The 25,000-nt window shown below is 45.8% G+C and overlaps 1 protein-coding gene across 2 annotated transcripts in view; it reads left to right on the forward strand.

Moving 5' to 3' along the window:
- Window positions 1-25,000, forward strand: part of uvrag (UV radiation resistance associated gene) — a 94,861-nt gene that overhangs the window by 28,347 nt on the left and 41,514 nt on the right. For both annotated transcript variants that reach the window (XM_072658435.1, XM_072658436.1), the window contains exons 9-13: window positions 3,418-3,502; window positions 4,069-4,156; window positions 4,399-4,459; window positions 6,922-7,087; window positions 22,442-22,517. In XM_072658435.1, the coding sequence (XP_072514536.1) occupies window positions 3,418-3,502; window positions 4,069-4,156; window positions 4,399-4,459; window positions 6,922-7,087; window positions 22,442-22,517 (476 nt within the window). The remainder of the gene's footprint in view (window positions 1-3,417; window positions 3,503-4,068; window positions 4,157-4,398; window positions 4,460-6,921; window positions 7,088-22,441; window positions 22,518-25,000) is intronic.

A 25,000-nucleotide genomic window follows, 5' to 3' on the forward strand; every position in this document is an offset into this window, starting at 1 on the left:
TTGTAACTTCAGTGTGGAGCAGTTTATTAGGTGTGTACTAAACATGTACTGCTGCAAAAACACCTACCTTATGCGTCCACTCATTGGCCACTTTATTAGAAACACCTACCTTGTGCTTGTTCCCTGGCCACTTTATTAGAAACACCTACCTTGTGCTTGTTCCCTGGCCACTTTATTAGAAACACCTACCTTGTGCTTTCCCTCACTGGCCACTTTATTAGAAACCCCTACTCTGAAGATCTTCTGATTGGCTGCTTTCTACTCTGTCTACGCCTCACTAAGCCCCACCTCCACACACTAATACTGAGGGTGGATCTACCGCTCACGGATATAGGGTTGTTTTCGTTGCTATGGCCACCCAATCCCTCTAAAGTCCCCCACTCAGTCTTTTGGGTTTTCTCAGTCGGTCGACCCAGTTGGTCCTCCCTCACTGTGGACCGCACTGCAGCCGCTTTCCAGGTCTGAGGTCTGGCTTGCTGGGTTCGTGCCCGCAGACTGTTGAAATCCTGGAGTTTAGGTAAAGCCAACACTTCTTAGCGACCCCATTCGTCACCGCCGGCTGTCATTCAGGCTCATTCAGGAAACGCCCTGTTTTTATTTGCTGAGGATTGAGAGTGGGTGGGGCTAAGGGGAGAAGAGTTGATGGATGTCAGGATGTTTGACCACGGGGATTGGCTACACACAAGTGTGTGTGTGTGTGTGTGTGTTAGTGTGTGACAAATGGAGTCTATTAAACCCAAGGTTTGAGAAAGATCTGCCTGTCCTGACTGGCCAAGAGGGCACCCTCTCAGAGGAAGGGCTTTACGCAGGATTAGTAGTTCTGCTTTGGTGCCTACACAACAATAACGAATGAGGGACACACTGTTCAGCTATTGCTTACAGCTGTGTGCAAATGTTTGTGCACCCTTGTTCAAATGACATGTTATTTGATTGTCTTAGTGTGAATAAGTGACCCAATCCTCTACAGAACACACTTAAATATATTTAAGGGAATCTATGGTAAAATATAAAGAACATATGAATGTTTAATATGTATTAGTTTTTCCAGTTAATTTCTGTAAAAAAACAGCAAGTGTGTATTAAAATATGCAGAAATGTGAATGATTAGGGTCAATAGACATTGCTTTGGTTTCCTGAAGGATAGGAAAGCGGCATCCATGGCCAAGGCGTCTTTGAGGAAGGCACTGATGCACCCGCCTTATACTATATACAGACAAAAGTATTGGGACGCCTGCTCATTCGTTCATTGTTTCTTCTGAAATCAAGGGTATTTAAATAGCTGATTCTGCTTCTGTTGGAGTAACTGTCTCTACTGTCCAGAGAAGAAGACTTTCTACTAGATTTTGGAGGAGCATTGCTGTGAGGATTTGATAGCATTCAGCCTCAGAGCCTCAAGAGTCTCAGTAAGGTCAGGATGTTGGATGATGGCTCACCACCCCACCTCATCCCAAACTTCTCAACTCATCCCATCCAAAAGTACTGGATGGAGCTCCTCCACCACCACTCCAGAGAACACAGTTCTTCCACTGCTCCACAGCTCCTCAATGCTGGGGGGCTTTATACCCCTCTAGCTCACGCCTGGCATTAGGCAGCAGAGAGCCAACAGGTTTATGTCCTATTCTAATGTCCTAATCTGTGTCGGCAATGGGTGCAACTTAAAGTACCTGAATGCATTCATTAGAAGGGGTGTCCACAAACATTTGGACACAGCATATAAGCACTGTTAAAGCTCCTCATTGATGTGAAACACTAAGAGGAACTGAAGGCCCCTGTTTGTGATCTAGCGAGTGTGTGTGAGTGTGTGTTTCTCAGTGTTTCGGGCTGTTAGGCTGCAGTTACAGTAGTGGCCTCTCTGAGCGATTTCACTGTCACTGCTGTTTAGCGCTGAAATTGACCGTACCCGCGGCGCCGGACTGCACCAGTTTATCCACTTTAAGAGCGAGAATGCAAAAATGACTCTAAATGACTTAACTGTAAACATGTGCGTCCGTCCGTGTGTGTGTGTGTGTGTGTGTGTGTGTGTGTGTTTCTCTCTGGTTCATGTCCACTTGCCTGCTGATTGCCCTGCGATCGGTCAGTTTGCAGGTGCTGTGCTCCTCGGGGTTCAGCAGTAAAGCGGAGTGTGAATGCGCTCAGTGAATTACAGCACTAAAGCCGAAGCGACGGGTCTGTGTTAGCGGTGATTCCGCTGACCCCAGTCTGGAGCCAACCTTGAGCCCAGGAGAGCGTTACTGGGTCTTAGATGCCTCCAGGCTTTGATGGTATGAGGGTGGAATGCTGGCGTAGGTGACGTTTGATGCTGTTTGAAGAGTGAGAGCTGATCTGGACTGATCTTATCACTGCACTCGTAATCTGATGGAGATGCACACTCTTAAGTGCCTTGTTTGTGTAGTACTGTGTGTGTGTGTGTGTGTGTGTGTGTGTGTGTGTGTGTGTGTGTGTGTGTGTGTGTGTCTACACACACTCGTGAGCGGAGGATTCGTGCGAAGAGCACAGGCCAGTTAGGTTTGATTGATTAGATCTTTGATTCAGTTGTGTGTTTGTTTTCTTACTATACACAGTATATACAGTATAACATCAGTCACACAAAAACCTTGTATCTCCAGTTTTGCCATTTTTCACATTTTGACATAATGTAAATCTGCCATTTTTATTATTTTTTTTTAATTTTTTTTTTACATAGTACATAGTGTGTGTGTGTGTGTGTGTGTGTGTGTGTGTGTGTATATATATATATATACACACACAAACACTATGTCCAAATGTTTATGGACACCCCTTCTAATAAATGCAACTTTAACTTTAAGTGACCTCACTAATGCTCTTGTCGCGGAGTGCAATCAGATTCTCACAGCAATTCTCCTGCACAATCTAGTAGTCTAGAAGTCTTCTTCTCTGAACAGTAGAGACAGCTACTCCAACAAAAGCAGGTTCGACTCTTTAATACTCTCGATTTCAGAAGTGTCCCAATACTTCTGTCCATGTGACTTATAGGGTATGTTATTGTGTAAGATTTTTTTAGGAACATTGGTGAATGTTCATTAGTTGTAAAGGTACAGTGGGTTCTCTGTTCTTCAGTAATCACAGTGATCCTGGCCCGGTTTGGAGCTCTGTCAGCTTTTCGTGTTGGGGCAGTGTTTATAGCAGCTCTGCTCAGTGTAATTAACACTGGATGAGGTTTAAAAAAAAAAAAAAAAAAAAAAAGACATCCAAGCATTTTTACCCAATTATTTTGATGTTCCTGTAGAGGAAATGTGTTTTCTTTGTGTGCTTGATCAAAGTCTCGCTGTAAAAGTACAAAGTACTGCAGTTTAACACACATACACACACACGTGCACACACACACACCTCACCTCACCTGTGCAAACGCACCTGATCATTTCCCCTCTCTCTCTCTCTCTCTCTCTCTCTCTCCAGAGGAGGCGTTCTCCACTAAGCATCAGAAGCTGGAGGCTGAGCGAGAGACTCTGTCGGACCTTCATAAGGAGTGCACTGCTAAAAGGTGAGGAGAAGTCCATCTGCAGGTCAACCCTGTAAAGACCCTGAAGACCCAGAAGACCGTCATGTTCTATTTCTTGTAGTTTGGCACGGTTCCCACATGATGTGAAATGAACTAGTTCTCAGTCATGAAACACCTGGAGAACATTAATGATCTGCTGTAAACGTGATGCCGCTGGGCTGAGGAGCCGCACGGATTACATGCGGCCATGTCTAATCTCACAGCCGTGTCTTCACATGCTGTGAAGAGCTGGACTGCATTATTATTACAATAATAATAATAATAATAATAATAATAATAATGGGGCAGTGGTGCTCAGCGGTTAGAGCTCAGAGTTGTGGGTTCAATACCCGGGCTCGGCAAGCTGCCACTGTTGGGCCCTTGAGCAAGGCCCTTTACCCTCTATGCTCCCTGGGCGCTGGAGTTGGCTGCCCACCACTCAGGATGTGTGTGTGCTCACTGCCCCTAGTTCACTAGTGTGTGTGTGTTCACTGCCACAGATCGGAGGACCTTTCATTAATAATAATAATAATAATATTGATTTTTATTATCATCACTGTTTTCTGCAGAGAGCTGTTTTTGAAGTCGAACGCTCAGCTCACCTTCCGCTGTCGTCAGCTTCTCTCTGAACTCTCCTACATCTACCCCATCGATGTGGTAAGTAGAGCAGGTGAACGGTCAGTTCTTGAAAGTGGACAAAGCGCAAGAATCTGAGACGCTTTGACATGAACCAAACTGTGATGTTCTAGATAATGACTGGGTCAGAACATCTCCAAACCTGGGGGGGGTTCCTGGTATGCAGTGGTCAGTACTGACCAAACAGGTGGTTCTAGAAAGTTAGATTTTTTATCTCATTGTTGTTCATGAACACTGTTGTGTGTGTGTGTGTGTGTTTACAGAATAATCAGTCAGACTATGTGATCTGTGGAGTGAAGCTGCCCAACTCTGAGGATTTTCAGGGTGAGTCTCCAGTTCTCTGCTCTGTGTTTCTGGACTGTCACCAGTCTCATCTCTGTGAACACACCTCCAGTAATGTCTGTCTCTCAAATCATCTCAACAATCCCTCAACAAATCTTCATTAATTTGGCAAATATATGCAGTTTAGAGCCCTGTGTGAATTACTATAAATTGACAAAAGTTTTGGGACACCTGCTCATTCACTGCTTCTTCTGAAATCAAGAGTATTAAAAGAGCTGATTCTGCTTCTGTTGGAGTAACTGTCTCTACTGTCCAGAGAAGACTTTCTACTAGATTTTGCTGTGAGGATTTGATTGCTTTCAGCAAAAAGAGCATTGGTGAGATCAGGATGTTGGATGATCATCACCACCTCATCACATCCAGAATGACTGGATAGGGCACCACTATCATTCCAGAGAACACAGCTCAATGCTGGGGGGCTTTATACCCCTCTAGCCCACGCCTGGCATTAGGCAGCATGGAGCCAATAGGGTCATGATGTTGATCTGCTCCAGAGAGTCCTATTCTATTGGCAGTACTTCTTCTCTACAGGGACTAGACAAGCTGTGTGTATGTGTTGATTCATTAGAAGGGGTGTCCACAAACTTTTGGTTTACTAACACATACATAAAATTCGTGACCTATTGGTGACGTCTAGTGTCTAGTGGGCCCTACCCAACTGTGTGTGTGTGTGTGTGTGTGTGTGGCCGCGAGAAGCCCTGCCGCTTCTAGTAAGCTGTTGGCACTTGCTGTCATGCAGTACAAAGAGCTGGTGAAGTTCCCAGAGGGAAATTACACACAAACACTCGTCCTGAAGCCTCGGGTTAGACCCTGATTAGACGTTCTGCCCGTACGCGACTCCACGCCGTCACGAGCTGAGGTGCGAGCCAGAAATCAAAAAATGAAAACACACTTTCTGCCTCCTTTTCTCGCCGTTTCTTAGCAACCAAATATTTTAGGTCCTGCACTTTCACCTTTTATTGGAGCGTGTCTGACAGCAGCGTCCAGACCGTAATCAGACCATCAGTGTCGCCGGGATTGCAGTGATTAGTGTGGAAGTGTGTGTTTAGCGGAGTGATTATATGCTGTTAAACACTGGCATTAGGCTGCGCTCCTGTTCGGGAGCAGACTGCAGCCCCTGGTGTCGGAGTCGCACGTGTTCAGAGAACCGAGTCCTGCTCGGGTCGTCCCACCGAGGTCAAAGAACGTGCACAGGAGGACTGATCCTGAACTACGCCAACATCTTCACTCTTCACAATTTGTTGAGTTCTGGGTAACGGGTTGTTTTAAGGGTTCTATAAAGAGAACGGCGCATGTGCGCCAGTGTGTAGGAACCTTTAACTAACCTTTAAGTTCTGGAAGAGGGCTCTGTGACTCTTTGTGGTGCTATGTGGAACCATTTTTAAAGGGTTCTTTAAAGAACACTCTACACTTAAGTGTACCACACTCTTAGCTAAAGGGATCGATACCGTACCGAAAAAAGGTTCTTTGACTTGTAGCGGTACCAGAATCCTTTTTGGTGCTACATAGAACCATTTTTAAGGGTTCTACAAAGAACACTTTACAGAAGCTTTCCACCAGTGTGTAGAACCTTTAACTGCACTCTAAACAAAAAGAAAAGATTAATAGTGGAAAAGGGTTCTTGGTTCTATGTGGAACCAGTGCAACTCTTTTGACTATATTTTAACAATTATTATTGACTTTAGATTATTTTTAGAGATTTTATCCTACAAACATTTTTTTATCATATGTAAAATCTGTCTAGAACAGTTTTTCCACAATGCCTAGAACCAAAAAAGGGTTCCGTATATTACTGAAAAATTGTTTTTGTACTTGTTTTGGTGTAATGTGGAACCCTTTTTTAAAGGGTTCTATTAGGGGAAAGGGGGGGCTGTAAAATGGTTTGCAGCAGTCAGTAAGCCAGCGGGTTCTTTATAGTACTAAAAAAGGGTTCTTTAATTTTCTTTGTGGTTCTTTGAGGTTCTTTGAGGTTCTTTGTTGTTTTGGTGCTTTATAGATTTTTTTTTTATGTTCTATAAAGAAACATCTACAGGAGGTTCCTTATATATGCAGAACCCTTAAAGAGCCTTAAACACCCAGATAGCTCTTCAAGTTGTAATACCTCTATATAGAGCCTGTAGCCTTTGCTGAAGAACCCTTAGAGAACCCATTTTTACTCGGTTGTTTTCTGGCCGGGCAGATTAGACAGTTTAACGGCGCTGAATGAAGCGGTCAGTGAGCAGCTGTTTGGACGGCTGGAGTCATTTTGAAAACCGTGGACTGTTTTCAAAATGTCCAGAACCGGAGTCCATACAGGTCGGATTTAGTGAAGTATTCCGTATTTGGCACGTCTCGACTCACCATACGGCTTTATTTTCACTCTGACTCAGTGTGACTCGCCCCCCCCCCCCTCTCTCTCTCCGCCACATTAACTTTCCTTCTTGATGTTTGTTTGATTTCTGCAGCAAAGGATGATGGGAGCGTGGCGGTTGCCCTTGGTTACACGGCTCACCTGGTGCTGATGATCTCCAGCTTTCTGCAGATTCCCCTCAGGTATCCCCTTGTCCACAGGGGCTCGCGCTCGACCGTCCGAGACACCATCACTGACAAGCTGAGCGAGAAGGAGAGAGAGTAAGACTTCCCTTAACGTTCCTGCACATCGGCCTGTGACCTCACAGCCGCTCAGCTCTGTTCAGCTGCGGTTCTTTAGGAACTGATTCATGATTTAGTCCAACAATTCAGTTCTTTGATTCGAATCTTTGGTTCAGTTTTTTTTGTAGAGATGCATTGAATACAGGAATAGAAATCTACAGTAGTATGTTTATTAAATGTGAAAATGGGGGGGCACTCTATAATGTTCTATAATGTTCATATGATCCACAATCTCATTCTGTAATACACTACAGGAAGTGTAGGGGGCGCTCTATAATGCTCTATAATGTTCATATGATCCACACGCTCATTCTGACAGACTGTAATACACTACAGGAAGCGTAGGGGGTGCTCTATAATGCTCTATAATGTTCATATGATCCACACGCTCATTCTGTAATACACTACAGGAAGTGTAGGGGGCGCTCTATAATGCTCTATAATGTTCATATGATCCACACGCTCATTCTGACAGACTGTAATACACTACAGGAAGCGTAGGGGGCGCTCTATAATGCCCTATAATGTTCATATGATCCACACACTCATTCTGACAGACTGTAATACACTACAGGAAGCGTAGGGGGCGCTCTATAATGCTCTATAATGTTCATATGATCCACAATCTCATTCTGTAATACACTACAGGAAGTGTAGGGGGCGCTCTATAATGCTCTATAATGTTCATATGATCCACACGCTCATTCTGACAGACTGTAATACACTACAGGAAGCGTACGGGGCGCTCTATAATGTTCATATGATCCACACACTCATTCTGACAGGCATCTAATAATGGTGTTTTGGATAAAAAGGAGAACACACTGCTGTTAGAATCGATAGTGGAAGCATCTGTCCATTGACTTTTGCCATTGACTTCTATTAGAAGCGGTTTGGAGTCTGTCTGGCAACCTGTGTGTGTGAGTGTGTGTGAGTGTGTGTGAGTGTGTGTGAGTGTGTGTGAGTGTGTGTGAGTGTGTGTGAGTGTGTGTGAGTGTGTGAGTGAGGTCCACCTGTCGGTCTGGGTGGGAGTGCAGTGTGTTCTGCTGGAAGTAAACCCAGCTCACACTCACCACAGGGGTTCAGCTTTCATCCTCCTGCGCTGTCTTTTCCCTCTTTCCACTCTTTCATCTGTCCCTCTCTCTGTTCTTTTATCTGTCCATCTTTGGTCAGATTTACGGTCCACATTTAGAGCGGAGGAGATAAATAACCCCATCAAAAGAAGCTCCATGAGAACGAGGCAAAGTGTGTGTTGGTGTGTTTGTTTTCATACATTTCCGGGACGACAGTTTTGAGTTGATGGTGGGCCTAAAAGAACACACATACTGTATCTATGTATATATAGATATGTGTGTGCCCTGAAGTTCCACTCTTATGTCTAATTAGACTGAGTATGTCTTGCCAGGAGGCTGAAGGTATCAGACATGCAGTACTTTAAATCCAGTGGAGTTCCTCAAGGGTCTGTCCTTGGCCCCATTCTTTTCCCCATTTATCAATCATCGGCAGACATGGCAGATACACAACTGGGCGTAAAAGCTCCTACTTATCCCTCCGTCGCTGTTTCTAAGCTTCACATCTGTTTGAGGGAGGTAAAGACCTGGATAAAGAACAGCTTCCTGCAGCTAAACATGGAAAAATCTCAGACTCTTCTTTTAGGAACTCCACAATAAGTTCAGAAATGTTCCGCCTCTATCCAGGCCAGAACATTCCTGTTTCTAGCACAGTTTCCAGTCTGGTTGTCAAGTTTGACTCTCATCTGAGCTGATGCAGAGAGGCTCGCCCATGCCTTCGTTTCATCCACACTGGACTGTTATAATGCGCTTCTTACAGAAGCCTCGGCCAGCTGTATCCAGAAGCCCCGGACATTCAGAACTGGGCATGTTGTGTAATATAGGGAACGTATATCATAGATCTACATCCTGGAATGCTATAAAAACAAACCTGTGTGTGTGTGTGTGTGTGTGTGTGTGTGTGTGTGTGTGTGTGTTCTGAAACCACAGAAAATGAAAATTACCACATGACAGGATGGTATGATGAACATGTGCTGTCCAAAATATTTGAAAAATAACCTCCTAGGTGCCTGACACTCTGCTCTTCTGCTGACCATCTGATTTATGGGCTTGTTTTGATCTCTGAGGCTCACACACGCTCCACACACTGCACACACTGCACACACTGCACACACTGCACACACTGGCTGCAATACACTACAGGAAGCGTAGGGGGCGCTCTATAATGCTCTATAATGCTCATATGATCCACACGCTCATTCTGACAGACTGTAATACACTACAGGAAGCATAGGGGGCGCTCTATAATGCTCTATAATGCTCATATGATCCACACACTCATTCTGACAGACTGTAATACACTACAGGAAGTGTAGGGGGCGCTCTGTAATGCTCTATAATGTTCATATGATCCACACGCTCATTCTGACAGACTGTAATACACTACAGGAAGCGTAGGGGGCGCTCTATAATGCCCTATAATGTTCATATGATCCACACACTCATTCTGACAGACTGTAATACACTACAGGAAGTGTAGGGGGCGCTCTGTAATGCTCTATAATGTTCATATGATCCACACGCTCATTCTGACAGACTGTAATACACTACAGGAAGCGTAGGGGGCGCTCTATAATGCCCTATAATGTTCATATGATCCACACGCTCATTCTGACAGACTGTAATACACTACAGGAAGCGTAGGGGGCGCTCTATAACGCTCTATAATGTTCATATGATCCACACGCTCATTCTGACCGACTGTAATACACTACAGGAAGCGTAGGGGGCGCTCTATAATGCTCTATAATGTTCATATGATCCACACGCTCATTCTGACAGACTGTAATACACTACAGGAAGCGTAGGGGGCGCTCTGTAATGCTCTATAATGTTCATATGATCCACACGCTCATTCTGACAGACTGTAATACACTACAGGAAGCGTAGGGGGCGCTCTGTAATGCTCTATAATGTTCATATGATCCACACGCTCATTCTGACCGACTGTAATACACTAAAGCAGGTTTGCCTGATTGACCCTGGCTGCAGACTAGATTGTAGATGAGTGGCATCCAGAAGATAACAGTAACCGTTGTCTGATTGAGGGTCTGTCAGGTGGGGGGCGTTCTTATTGAAGCCCTCCGGTTGAATACGGTAATAAATCTGATACATCTGGCGGTTTAACTGTTTGTGGGGTTGTAATGACAGTGGCAGTGTGTTTCAGCACGCTCTTATAAACACGCTTTCTTGGACCGGTGTGCACGGATGTGATGCTGTGGTTGCCGTGGAGATGGGTACACACTCTAAGGGCTTGGCCTGTGGGGTCCGGAGGCTTTTTTTCTTTTCACGCCAGCACGTATGGGTACGGCAATTACCACCGTGCGGTCCAAACGAGTGTTGTTGTGTGTTTTGATGCCGTAACTAAGGAGTGATTACACGTTCGGTGCGTTCTGGAGCGCACGGACCGAAATGCCTCACATTCCAGTGGAGTGCACGTGGTGAGGAGCCGCTTGATGAAAACGGCAGTAAAAGCTGACGGGTGTAATCAGGCTGTTTCTGACTGACAGCAGGTTGCGCTCACTCTGATGGTGGATTAATAGGTGCAATTTCACCTGGAGATAAGAGATGGGGTGATGGGGTGATGGGGTGATGGAGTGATGGAGAGGGAGGTTGGAGTAGTCAAGGAGTGTGTGTGGCATCTCCCAGCCATGCGGGGGGTAGCGTGTGCTCCAGGTGATGCACTCTGGACAGCGTTACACACACATACTGATTATCACTGTTACACAGAAACCTTCTATCTCCACTTTTGTGCTTTTTTTGGAGAATGAGAGGACAGGACGAGAGACATTTACTGATTACACTCACTCACTCTCTCACTTATTTACTTGTTAACCTAATTATTAATATATTAATAAATGGGGTATTGATTTATGGCTAATTATTGGTAGATGTGTGCAGCTGTGTGGTTCTTGGGAAGATGTGTGGTTCTTGGGAAGATGTGTGGTTCTCGGGCTGATGTGTGCAGATGTGTGGGTCTCGGGCACACAGTTCTAGACTCCAGGGTGAATCTGGGTTTATTAAGTCTGGTTGTGCAGTCAGGCAGTGTGAGGAGTGTGAGGAGTGTGTTACAGAATTCTCACTAAAACCAAGCACCACTGTTTTCTGTTGTGTGTCTTAACTGTTATTCCTGCAGTGGAGCTTCTCCGTCCACCCTCTTCTCCCAACCCAGAGCAGAAGTGTGTTAGACTCCTCCGTTTGGGGATGAGGTGGGGTGATCCTCATCTAACATCCTGAGTTTAGGATGTGGCTGAAATGCAATAAAATCCGGTCAGTTCCAGAATCTAGTAGAAAGTCTTCTTATCTGGACAGTAGAGACAGTTACTCCAACAAAAGGTAAAGGTGCAGGTATTTGTCACTGTACACTGTACAGCGAAATGTGTCCTCCGCATTTAACCCATCTGGTAGTGAACACACACTCACACACACATGTGTTAGGGGCAGTGAGTACACACACACACACCCAGAGCGGTGGGCAGCCAACTCCAGCGCCCGGGGAGCAGAGAGGGTAAAGGGCCTTGCTCAAGGGCCCAACAGTGGCAGCTTGCCGAGCCCGGGAATCGAACCCACAACCCTGTTATCGATATCCCGGCGCTCTAACCGCTGAGCCACCACTGCCCAGAACCCACAACCCTGTTATCGATATCCCGGTGCTCTAACCACTGAGCCACCACTGCCCAGAACCCACAACCCTGTTATCGTTATCCCGGCGCTCTAACTGCTGAGCCACCACTGCACAGAAGCAGAATCAGCTATTTATAATAACCTTGATTTTAGAAGAATCAGTGAATAAATGAACAGATGTCCCAATACTTTTGTCCATATAGTATAGCTATAGTGAGGTTAACTCCTTAACTCCCTCTTTGGGGTGGTTTGGGGGGGGGGGGGTAATTGCGTAATTAAAAGTAAAAGTGTCAGCCCAGGAACACACACATCCATCAAAACTGTACTGATGTGAATGGAGTGTGTTACTGCACACCTTGAGTGTGTGTGTGTGTGTGTGTGTGTGTGTGTGTGTGTGTGTGTGTGCATGCTGAAGTACCTTTTTAGACTGAAAGTATGGCTCTATTACAAACAATGTGTGTGTGAGACCCAGATAGAGTGTGTTTGAGGGACAGCAGGTAGAGTGAGACGTTTTGACTTTATTAACAATATTGTGTGTGTGTGTGTGTGTGTGTGTGTGTGTGTGTGTGTGTGTGTGTGTGTGTGTGGAGATAGATCAGGTCACAAATTCTGTCCAAAGTAAAGCTGCCTCATTAACTAGAGGCAACAAGCACCGACACACACACACACACACACACATTTGAGTATATGAGTTGCGCTAACTGGCTCGACCTTTGACCCCGTTACCCCGACACTCCTGAACCGTGCGACGCTGGAGGTTTTCCACTGACTGGTCCAGAAGGAGAACTGACAGCCTGAATGAAGCAGTGAGAATGATGGAGAACATTGAAGAACCTCGCTGCAGTCACACACCAGCCCAGCGGTCCCACCAGCAGAGCCTCATTCACTTCACTACACTCCAGGGGTGTATAAACCTTTGCACAAGGGTGTGTATATAGATACACGCGCTTATATACACTATATAGACAAAAGTATTGGGACGCCTTAACCCATAGGCATTAAAATAGAGCTGGTCCCCCTCTGCAGCTCTACCAGCAGCCAGCAGGCCTGGAGCTCTGCTGCAGTTACTGAGTCAGCAGAGCGTTGGAGCAGAGGAGTGTTGTTATATGTGTGTGAGGAGAAGTGAGCTTTAGATTTAAAAGTGTGTGTGTGTGTGTGTGTGTGTGTGTGTGTGTGTGTGTGTGTGTGTGTGTGTGTGTTTGTGTGTGTGTGTGTTGATGGGGCATGTTCACGTTGTTGAGGGTCAGTAGAGATGGCGGTGGCCATTTGGACAGCCGACTTCTGACCTGCAGCGGTCTGTATATAATAATACAGTGAGCATCATATGAGGATGTTAGTAAATTATTATTATTATAACCAAATAACTATAAAACATAAACTTGTTAATGAAGTAGATAAGTAAATAAATGAATTATTAAGAAAATGTTGTTAACAAGAAGCAAAGAAAACACAATATATTATATTATATAAACATATTACATACACATAATATATATAATAATATAATTGTGAACCCAGGAGAATACATTTTCCTACATTTTGAATTATGAAATAATAAATATATTTAATGTTAAATATTACATTTGTTAACAGTGATTGTTTATTTGTTTAAGTAAGTATATAAAGGAGTGTAATTTGATTGAAAACTCTTACTCTTATTTTTGAGACTTGAGAAATTGAAATGTATTATTTAGTTTTGCTACATGGTCGTAAGTCATTTATTTTAGTGTGATTAAAATCCTGATACAGGAGTGGATTAATGGAGTTATATGAAATGTTACGGGTGCAGGTCTTTTATTCTAGCACGCCTGTTTGGTGAGGAGCGGAGCTGGAAGGTGTCGAGGTGCAGCAGATGTTCTGATGGGAACGTTCTCTGAGATTTATTTATTCAGCCACTTTATTTTCCTCCTTGTTCCGCAGTCGACTCGGAGCCCGCTCCCTGCTCTTCTCCTCAGCTGGGTCGTACCAAATGAGGCCGATCCGGAGGTGGAGGGAGAGCGGAGGCTGGCGCTTCCGAGATGCTTTAGGTGTCAGTGAGCGTGCCTGAGTGTCCGCTTGACCTTTGCCCCCGCCTCCCCGGCTGTGTTTAGGATTCTCCCTCCGCTGGCGCCCCCCGGTGTGTGTATACAGAGGCTCAAACGAAGTGTGTGAGGACGCGGTACACCCTGGCGGAGGATCCGCTCGGCACACGGGTCGTTAAACTGTCAGGCAGATGAAGACGGGTGAGGTGTGAGCAGAGCTGTGGCTCTGAGGCGTGTGATAATCGCGACCGGGTGATTTGTCAACGTGGCACGGGATCTGCTGCTCGGCTCCAGGTCTCCGAGAGCGGGAGGCAGTTAGTTAGGACCTCTTAGTCGGATTGTCAGTGGAAACGGGTTTTTGGACGGTGCTGCCGAGTTCATCTGGATTTGATTAGACTTGATGTGACATTATTAAATCATGCAAACTCGCGCAATTATCATTCTTTATAAATAGATTAGTAGATATGCTCCCAAAAGTCATATAACATACATTAGAGTTCAGAGTGTTTAAAGTTTCTTTAACTGTCATTCTGACAGACTGTAATATACTACAGGAAGCATAGGGGGCGCTCTATAATGCTCTATAATGTTCATATGATCCACACACTCATTCTGACAGACTGTAATATACTACAGGAAGCATAGGGGGCGCTCTATAATGCTCTATAATGATCATATGATCCACACGCTCATTCTGACAGACTGTAATACACTACAGGAAGCGTAGGGGGCGCTCTATAATGTTCATATGATCCACACACTCATTCTAACAGACTGTAATACACTACAGGAAGCGTAGGGGGCGCTCTATAATGCTCTATAATGTTCATATGATCCACACACTCATTCTAACAGACTGTAATACACTACAGGAAGCGTAGGGGGCGCTCTATAATGCTCTATAATGTTCATATGATCCACACGCTCATTCTGACAGACTGTAATACACTACAGGAAGCGTAGGGGGCGCTCTATAATACTCTATAATGCTCATATGATCCACATCCTCATTCTGACAGACTGTAATACACTACAGGAAGCGTAGGGGGCGCTCTATAATGCTCTATAATGTTCATATGATCCACACGCTCATTCTGACAGACTGTAAGACACTACAGGAAGCGTAGGGGGCGCTCTATAATGCGCTATAATGATCATATTATCCACATGCTCATTCTGACAGACTGTAATACACTACAGGAAGCGTAGGGGGTGCTCTATAATGCTGCGTTTTGGTTTTACAGCTCTCTCTCCTCAGTGCTTTTCCATTAAGCTTCGGGTTGTGGACCTGCACGAGCCCTAAAGCTGCACTGATGAGTCCCTGAGCAGCACTCAGCTCAGCTGTACTACAGAACACCTCCGTCTCCCCGTCTGTCCATGTTTAAGCAGAGTTTTACTGGCAGTGCTCAGAAGACAAAAGAAGACGAGATTTTTATGAGTTTTTCAAGTTGATGTCATTCCTTACTGGCAGAAATGACCGAATCTCTAGCTCTCTCTCTCTCTCGCTCTCTCGCTCTCTCGCTCTCTCTCTCTCTCTCTCTCTCTCTCTCTCTCTCCCTCTCCCTCTCCCTCTCTCTCTCTCTCTCTCTCTCCCTCTCCCTCTCCCTCTCTCCCTCTCTCTCTCTCTCTGCCTCCTTTCCCTGTCCTCTCTCAGCTCCGCATTAATGAAGGACACCTGTTCATTTACTCTCTCCACTAATATCAAGAACATTTAAAAAGAGTTTCTCCTGCTTTTGTTGATTTTCTACTAGATTTTGGAGGAGGAACATGTGAGGATTTGATTGCATTCAACCACTAGAGGGTTAGTGAGCTTAGGATGTTGGAAAATCAAAAGTACTGGATGGAGCTCCTCCACCATCATTCCAGAGAACACAGTTCTTCCACTGCTCCACAGCTCCTCAATGCTGGGGGTCTTTATACCCCTCTAGCCCACGCCTGGCATTATTAGGCAGCATGGAGCCAATAAGGTCATGATGTTGATCTGCTCCAGAGAGTCCTATTCTATTGGCAGTACTTCTTCTCTACAGGGACTAGACAAGCTCTGTGTGCATTTGCACATCTGTGTCAGCAATGGGTGCAGCTTAAAGTAGCTGAATGTAGCTCCAGTGTGATACTGCAGAAGCACCAGGTGATTGACAGCATTGACATGTACAATTGCCATTGAATGAGTGTGTGTGTGTGTGTGTGTGTGTGTGTATATATATATATATACTGTGTGTTTAACATATTACTCTAGCGTACTTTAGTTGGGAATCTGGGAAGCCCCCCCCCCCACCCCCCGGTGCATTCTTGAAATGCAATGGGCTCTAACCACACGCTGCACCCACATTTCTCCACGGCGACGGAGATGTGATCCAGATGTCTTCTGGGCGATCGAGTCCAGAGGCGGTTCTGCTCAAACCCGATCCGCTCATTCAGATTCTTGCTGGCAGCTCTGCTTGACCAGAACAGTTCCAGTACACACCCCAACACCGACCAGAGACCCCCTCACCAGAGAGAGGGAGAGGAAGGGAGAGAGAGAGAGAGAGAACAGTAAACCAAAAAATTATATTTTCTTTAGGGACTACTTTCTGTAGCTGCACTACACCCTGCAGCATGTATCCCTCCACCATTTTAATGATCTGGTTCTAAAAGCAGGTTCTAGAGCCGAACTCTTCTCAGAACTCTGGTAGAACAGTGTCTCAGGCATCAGGCAGCGTCTTCATCACCATTAGGTGAAGAACTTTCTGTAAGGAGCTTTTAGTAGAGCTTCAGACGTCTGCTTCCGTTATTTAAGTGCTGGAAGTTGGGAGGTAGAGCCAGAGACGCAGCTCAGACGTGTTCCAGTGCTTCCCACAGGTAAACTGAGCACATGCACCTGACCGTTAACATGATGGAGAAGAAAACCGATGGTGGACAGGAGTCAGCATGGGCACTCTGGCCAGTCTGCGGCTGTGCAGCTCCATACCCAGAACGGGGCGCTGTACTGTGTATCGTGGCATCTCTGTTCTTTTGCCTTCTGTCGGTTCCACCCAGACAGGAATTCTTGCATTGATGAGCCCTCAGTTCTGATCGCCAGACCCTATGCAGGCCTTGGAGATGTTTGGGAGATGCTCAGATGGTCCAGCCATCTGGATATGTGCTGCACTAATGAGTCGAAGCCTGATCATTAACATTAATGTTCCTGGTTAAGAGTGTGAAACAGGGTGTGTGTGTGTGTGTGTGTGTGTGTGTGTGTGTGTGTGTGTGTGTATGTTTGTGTGAGAGAGAGAGAGAGACAACTGGACGATGCGGTGGGTGGTCATACAGGGTCTTCCTCTTCTCCAGAATGTTCTGAAAGGCTTCCAGAGTGCCGGGCTGAACGTAAACGCTGACTGAAGTGGAACACATGTGCAGCTCCGCTCTGTTTACATCTGCTAATTAACACTCCAACACACACGTACCGCTGTCACCCTTACTCCGCCCCCTTCCTGCTCGTCCGTACACACACACTCTCCTCTCAGCTTATCCATCTCTATCTCTCTCTGTCACACGTACACACTCACACATACTTTGTCTCTCTCTCTCTGTTTGGGGGGGATCTGGGGTATTGTGGTTGGTTGTGTGGTATTGTGTAGTTGGGGGATTTGTGGGGAGTTTAGTGTATTTAGGGTATTTGATGTGAATGTAGTTTATTGTTTGAGTATTTGGTGGGTTTAAAGAGTCAGTGGGGTAGTTATGGGGTACGTGTATTGGTGGGAGTGGAGTGTATTGGTGGGGTATTTGTTGGGAGTGCAGTGTATTTGGGGCTAATTTAGGGTATTGTGGGTTTTATGTGGTATTGTATGGTTAAGGGTATTTGGTGGAGGAGTTTGGGGTATTTAGTAGAATTGTATTGGTGTTTGTTTGGAGTTGAGTGTATTTGAGGGTAATTTGGGGTATTGTGTAGTTGGGGTGTGTGGTGGAGGAGTGTGGGGTGTGTGGTGGTGTTTGTTGGTGTATTTGGGGGTTATACAGTGGGAGCTCCGGGGGTTTCTTTTTCTTCAGCTTGTGCGAGAAGAGGATTAGAAAAGTGAAAGTCTCTCTCACACCTCTCACACGCAACAGTTCTCTCACACACGCGACAGTCTATAATTAATTAGTGCTTTTCTGCTGAAGTTAGATGTGGAGTGTGTGTGAGAGAAGGGGGAAAATTCCCCAGAACTGCTCTCTGTGTGTGTGTGTGTGTGTGTGTGTGTGTGTGTGTGTGTGTGTGTGTGTGTGTGTGTGTGTGTGAGAGAGATATGTGTTCTCTCCGTCCGTGCGGCTCGTAAATCAGCGCAGCTGGGTTTAAAGCAGCACCTGCCCGCGCCTGTCAGGGCTAATGGCTAATAGCAGCGCTTAGCGCATAAATCAGCTGCCCTGCTCACTTCAATATCACTGCAGTGATTACACTCAGCATCCCTCGCGCACACACACACACACACACACACATACACACGCCCCAGCACCCGCTCTTACTCATACACACTCTGTACTGTGCTGTATGCGAGGTGAGCCTGTGTGTATGAATGTGTGTGTCTTTTCAGAGTGCACCTTTAAAACTGTCTGAGGTGTGTGTGTGTGTGTGTGTGTGTGTGTGTGTGTGTGTGTGTGTGTGTGTGTGTGTGTGTGTGGTAGTTACGGCTGGTTGATGAGAATATCCAGTGCTGTTTAACACTGGTGTTTAGTGCAGGAGAGAGAGAGAGGTGATGGTGTGTTCAGACAGTGGTGATGTGATTTGCCCTGCGATTAAAGGGTCAGTCCACAGTCCAGCCTTAAACCAGTGATATGAGGCGTCCTGGTGAGTTAGCTCATCTCCAGTCTCATGGATCCAGGTTCTAGTGGGTCGTTTATCTGCTGTTTTCATCCTGATCCAGTTCAGAATCGTTGTTTTTACCGCTGTGTTTTAGTAGAGCGCCCTCTGGTGTGCACTAGTTAAAAATTAATGCGTTCAATTCCTGATACTCCTGAGTCCAATCAGCGTCGATGACACTCAGCATTAGGGTCCTCGGATCGGTATCAGCTGATACTCAGCATTAGGGTCTTCGGATCGGGTCGGTATCAGCTGATACTCAGCATTAGGGTCTTCGGATCGGGTCGGTATCAGCTGATACTCAGCATTAGGGTCTTCGGATCGGGTCGGTATCAGCTGATACTCAGCATTAGGGTCTTCGGATCGGGTCGGTATCAGCTGATCGGGTCAGGTCGTCTTTACAGCAGTTTCTTTTAAAGCTCGGCTGGTTTAACTGGGCTTGAATGAACTGTGATCGAGACTCTTCAGGCAGAGCTGAGTCTGCACAGCCTCACGGAACCACAGTTCTAGATAGTAAATGACTTTAATGGGCGCTGCTCTCCGGAACATGCTGTCTCTGAGCTCTCTGAGGAGGAAATGGCTCGTTATCAAACGCTTTAATCAGACATAACGAAGCGCCGGCTGCGGCTTCATTCGTTCCCTCCTCTCCACAGAGGTCAGGGGTCACTGAGAGGGCGCATTGTGTTTGCATGCTCTAAACTCCAGCACAGACTCTCCAGCCAACGGAACCGGCAGAACCGCAGACGGCGCTTATAAACACTTTATTACACCCATACAAACTGAGTGAGAGACATTTCCTGTTTACTGGACACATTCATGGCCTTCCTCTCTCTCTCTCTCTCTCTCTCTCTCTCTCTCTCTCTCTCTCTCTCTCTCTCTCTCTCTCTCTCTCTCTCTCTCTTCTCCATCCTTTCCTCTTTCGCTCATTAACATACACTCTCTCTCTCTCTCTTCTCCATCCTTTCCTCTTTCGCTCATTAACATACACTCTCTCTCTCTCTCTCTCTCTCTCTCTCTCTCTTCTCCATCCTTTCCTCTTTCGCTCATTAACATACACTCTCTCTCTCTCTCTCTCTCTCTCTCTCTCTCTCTCTCTCTCTCTCTGATCAAAGCTGTGTGGTGAGAGAGGAGGCTTCCTGTTTATCAGTGTGGATCTGAGGGGTCAGAGCTGTCTGGCCTGACCGCAGAGGAGCGCTCTATCTTGGGTCAGCCAGTTGGAATGACCTGGATGTTAAAGCGTTAGAGTTGTGTGAGAGTGGACATGGAGTGTGTGTGTGTGTGTGTGTGTGTGTGTGTGTGTGTGTGTGTGTGTGAGCGGTTTCTTCTAAAGAAGAACGATGATCTGAACAGATGATGAGGCTGATGTCTAATTTTTGAGAGTTGCTGGTTTTCTCCACCCACTGATGCACTAATGCTAGGCTGAGAGACCGTGGCCCCGCCTCAGCGTATGTAACCGCACCGACGGCAGTCTGCTCACTGAGCAATGCAAACACCGGGTCATACAGAGGGGACGGGGTCAAAGGTCACCAATATTTCTGCCTTGATTTGCCTTTACAGCGTCCTACTCATATTTTACTGCGGTGTCTGAAGAGCCCAGTCATAAATCACACACACACACACACACACACACACACACACGGTGTAAATATCCTGTCCCATAAAGTATCTGCTTTTTAGGATCAGTTTTTACAACTCAAAATACACACACACACACACACACACACACACACACACACACACACACACTTCCTCCCTCCCTCTCGCTCTCTCTACATTGAATGTGATGTAGGGGAGAGCGAGGCATTAACACAGATCTGTTCTGTAGTTAAACTGGTTCCAGTTGAACGTGCCTTTGTTCATCTTCTCATGTCCCCATAGCAACATCATCTACCAGTGTTAGATGCATTGCTGTGAGGATTTGATTGCATTCTGCCACAAGAGCGTTAGTGAGGTCAGGATGTTGGATGCTGGATCACCACCCCAACTTAAAGGTAAAGGTGCACGTATTTGTCACTGTACAGTGTGGACTGTACAGCGAAATGTGTCCTCCGCATTTAACCCATCTGGTAGTGAACACACACTCACACACACACATGTGTTAGGGGCAGTGAGTACACACACACACCCAGAGCGGTGGGCAGCCAACTCCAGCGCCCGGGGAGCAGAGAGGGTAAAGGGCCTTGCTCAAGGGCCCAACAGTGGCAGCTTGCCGAGCCCGGGAATCGAACCCACAACCCTGTTATCGATATCCCGGCGCTCTAACCGCTGAGCCACCACTGCCCCCTTATCATCCCCAACTCCTCCCAAAAGTACTGGATGGAGCTCCTCCACCATCATTCCAGAGAACACAGTTCCTCCACTGCTCCACAGCTCCTCAATGCTGGGGGGCTTTATATACACCCCTCTAGCCCACGCCTGGTATTAGGTAGCATGGAGCCAATAGGTTTATGTTGATTGGTCCTATTCTATTGGCAGTACTTCTCTACAGGGACTAGACAAGCTGAGTTTGTGCATTGGGTGCAGCTTAAAGTAGCTGAATGCACTCATTAGAAGGGGTGTCCACAAACTTTTGGAATGAAATGTAATATTTTATTGATGGATTTGGATATCTGTGTCGTCTGGGTCAGATTCTGAAACCTAGTTTTCTAGGTTATCAAGCTGTACTGTGTGTGTGTGTGTGTGTGTGTGTGTGTGTGTGTGTGTGTGTGTGTGTGCGTGAGAGAGAGAGAAGGGTGGGTGTACAGTGCAGTGATGTCTGTGAATATTTGATCAACATTAAGTTCAACTCAAATCAGCGTTATTTACAGCTCCAGAGCCATGCTGAATGTGCTGAGGGTGGTGTGGGAGTGCAGCGGTCTGTCTGCTGTTGGTGTATTTACTCAAATCTGAAGGCGGTGACTCAGCTGCACTGATTTCAGATCCCTTCCAACATCCATCAGTAGCTACGTTTCCATCAACTTTCAGCACAATTTTCAAGCGATAAAATGACATAAATGAATCCCAGCCTCTCGCTTCTGACCTCTGAGTATTAAAAAACCCCTAAAAACCTCCCAGCAACTGCCTGCGATACCTTAGCAACGGCATAGCAGTAGATTCACTACACCTTAGAACAGCATAGCAACTATTTAGCCACTGCATATGACTCCATAGCAACTGCATAGCAACCGCCTGGAACACCCTAGCAGCCACTTGGGAATTGCTTAAGGACACCTTAGCAACTGCATAGAGACAACATAGCAACCACTTTAAACAGCATAGCAACTGTCTAGCCACTGCAAAGAAACTACCAAGGACACCACAGCAGTTCCTAGCAGCTGCATAGCAACCACCTGGAACACCATAGCAAGTTCTCCGCAACAGCATAGCAACTATATAGTAACCACCTATAGTAAGCATCCTTCCAGCCACCTGGGATTTGTTTAAGGTTACCATAGCAACTGCTTAGGAACAACATAGCATAGCATCCTAGCAACCGCTTGCAACCATTGCTTTAGCTTGGCAGTCCCCTGGTTAACCATCCAGAAACAATAAAGCTCAGTGTGTTGTTTATTACTGTGAAAACATCCAGTAATGTAATGGAGTTTTGATATTTAACAGGAATATAAATATTAAAGTAATTAGTTATATTTAAATTGAATCACATTGTGGTTATGTTTGAGGCTTTGTGATGCATGTTTTAATTTTATGTAACTCTATACACTCTGAAAAGAGTGAGCTGAGCAATGCAGTTGTTTTACATATAATTGTTTATCAATTTAATGATATAAGCAATTATACAAAACTAATTACTCAGCCTCATTGATTCCTGCTTTTGAATCTCTTCCAGGTTCCCCCTGTACCCCAGAGGTGAGCGGTTCCACTTTGAGTACGGCGTCTACCTGCTCAACAAGAACATTGCTCAGGTATGACACCAGCTATCTGTGTTTTTAGACTACTGTAAATAATATACACACCAGAGCCGTGCTAAATGTGCTGAGGGTGGTGTGGAAGTGCAGCGGTCTGAAGGCGGTGACTCAGCTGCAGCGATTTTAGATCCCTTCCAATATCCATCAGTAGCTACGTTTCCATCAACTTTCAGCGCAATTTTCAAACGATAAACTGAAATAAATATATTCCAGCCTCTGAATATAAAAAAAAATAAAAACCTCCCAGCAACTGCCTGCGATACCTTAGCAACGGCATAGCAGTAGGTTCACTACACCTTAGAACAGCATAGCAACTATTTAGCCACCACAAAGGAGACCTTAGCAACTGCATAGCAACCACCTGGAACACCCTAGCAGCCACTTGGGAATTGCTTAAGGAGACCTTAGCAACTGCATAAAAACAACATAATTATATTATGTATATTACACCCACCCACCCCCACACACCCACACACACCCCCACACACACCCACACACACACCTACATCTACTTCTGTAAAGTGAAAAATCCAGTATTTAATCCCACATTGCTCTGCTCAGTTGTAAATCCTATTTTGGAGGAATAGAGAAACTGCGGAATGATGGAGCGTAAAGGTATAGGTGTGCCCCTGACCTCTACGCTGATCAGTTTAGAGTTTACAGCTCAGATCCAGAGCAGTTCAGTGTCTGTGGGGATGGAGCGTGCTCTCCAGACACTGCAGAATCTAGAGTAGCCTAAACACTGTCCACTAGTCCTTTACATCTGCTGGGTTCCTGTGGTTCTACTTGAGAATGGACTGTGTGTGTGTGTGTCTGGCATGCTTCTCGTTAGTGTCCTCCACTTGCCGCTTCATTGAGTCACTCGTTATTAGAAAATGAAGCTCAGGTTTTCCTCACTAATATGATTTAGCGGTGGGCTGCGGCCGCACGGCTGGCTTCTATTAATTTGTTTATATTTGTATTTTTTTTTACTCTGTAATGCATTCCATTCTTTAGTGTGTGTGTGTGTGTGTGTGTGTGTGTGTGTGGTGTGTGTGTGTGTGTGTGTGTGGATCAGGTTTCACAGGCCGCTCTTGCAGCAGATTAAACGTCAATCTCTTATTAAACTGCGTGTGGTGCTGCTGCGTTTGAAACTGATATGGGCCAGACCAAGAAGTCTGTGTGTGTGTCTGTGTGTGTGTCTGTGTGTGTGTCTGTGTGTGTGTCTGTGTGTGTGTCTGTGTGTGTGTCTGTGTGTGGGTCTGTGTGTGGATGTTGTGCCTTTGAAGTGGAGGGGGGCATTTAGGGCATCCGCCAGCAAATCAGTGCTTTTGGTTGTAGTGTGTATCTCCTGCAGGGAAACAGTGTGGTGTGTTATTGTGTAGTTCATTACAACATATATATATATGTGTGTGTTACTGCCCGTGTGAACATGTGATCAGGTTTATTATGTTTTTTATTTATCAAAAGTTCTATACATTATTTATTTTTATTTATTATCTATATTATTTATTTATTATCAGACCTGTGAACAGATGATGTGGTTTTATTAGCATGCGATTTGGTTTCTAATCTGATCTATAAATATAATCTGGTTTATGTTTATGTGTGTAAACATATAGTCCTGTTTAGTGTCTGAGTTCGGGATAATGCTGCTGCTCCACTCTGAGAAATTGGTGTGTGTGTGTGTGTCTGTGTGTGTGTCTGTGTGTGTGTGTGTGTGTGTGTGTGTGTGTGTGTGTGTGTGTGTGTGTGTGTGTGTGTGTGTGTTCGCTGTAGCCGGAGCTGCTGTGTTGTAGGCAGTCTGCTCTGGCCTCTTCACTTCCTCTGGCACGCAGGCGAACACAGACGAGGCGAATTAAAGCCACGTCAAAGGGGAAAATAACGTTTTCATATCGGCTCTGTTCCCGTCACACAAGTCTGGTAATTATTTTTACGTAACGTCATGGACGAGTGCCAGGTTTGCTTAGCGCTGGCTGCTGGAGTGCGGTTGGCGGGGGGTTTGGGGGTCTGCATTCTGGTTGGGCTGCGACTCTTCTGTTCCTGGAGCTTCATCTGAACTCGCTTTGCTGTCATTGTTCAATATCTCTCACAACCCGGCGCGGACACTTCAAACAGAATGTGTTTTAAATCTCATTCCGCCTTTCCTGCTCTGCACAGAGGGTTATTAGTGTGTGTGTGTGTGTGTGTGTGTGTGTGTGTGTGTGTGTGTGTGTGTGTGTGTGTGTGTGTGTGTGCGCGTGTACTAAACTTCCCCTAGAGGGCAGAAACACTGAAACCACTAAAACCTGCAAACACAGACAAATGAGCTCAGTTAGCGATTCTGGCTTCTAAAGCACAGCACTAGCCTGGACGCCTGCCATGCGCTTGACTTAGGCCATACGTGTGTGTGTGTGTGTGTGTGTGTGTGTGTGTGTGTGTGTGTGTCTGATCAAAACCCATGACTACTCAATCACTGCTGCAGAACAGTGACGGGCAGTGTGGTGCTAATTAAAATTAGC

The sequence above is a fragment of the Salminus brasiliensis genome, chromosome 16, assembly GCF_030463535.1.
Source record: "Salminus brasiliensis chromosome 16, fSalBra1.hap2, whole genome shotgun sequence".
In the NCBI taxonomy this organism is placed as follows: Eukaryota; Metazoa; Chordata; class Actinopteri; order Characiformes; family Bryconidae; genus Salminus; species Salminus brasiliensis.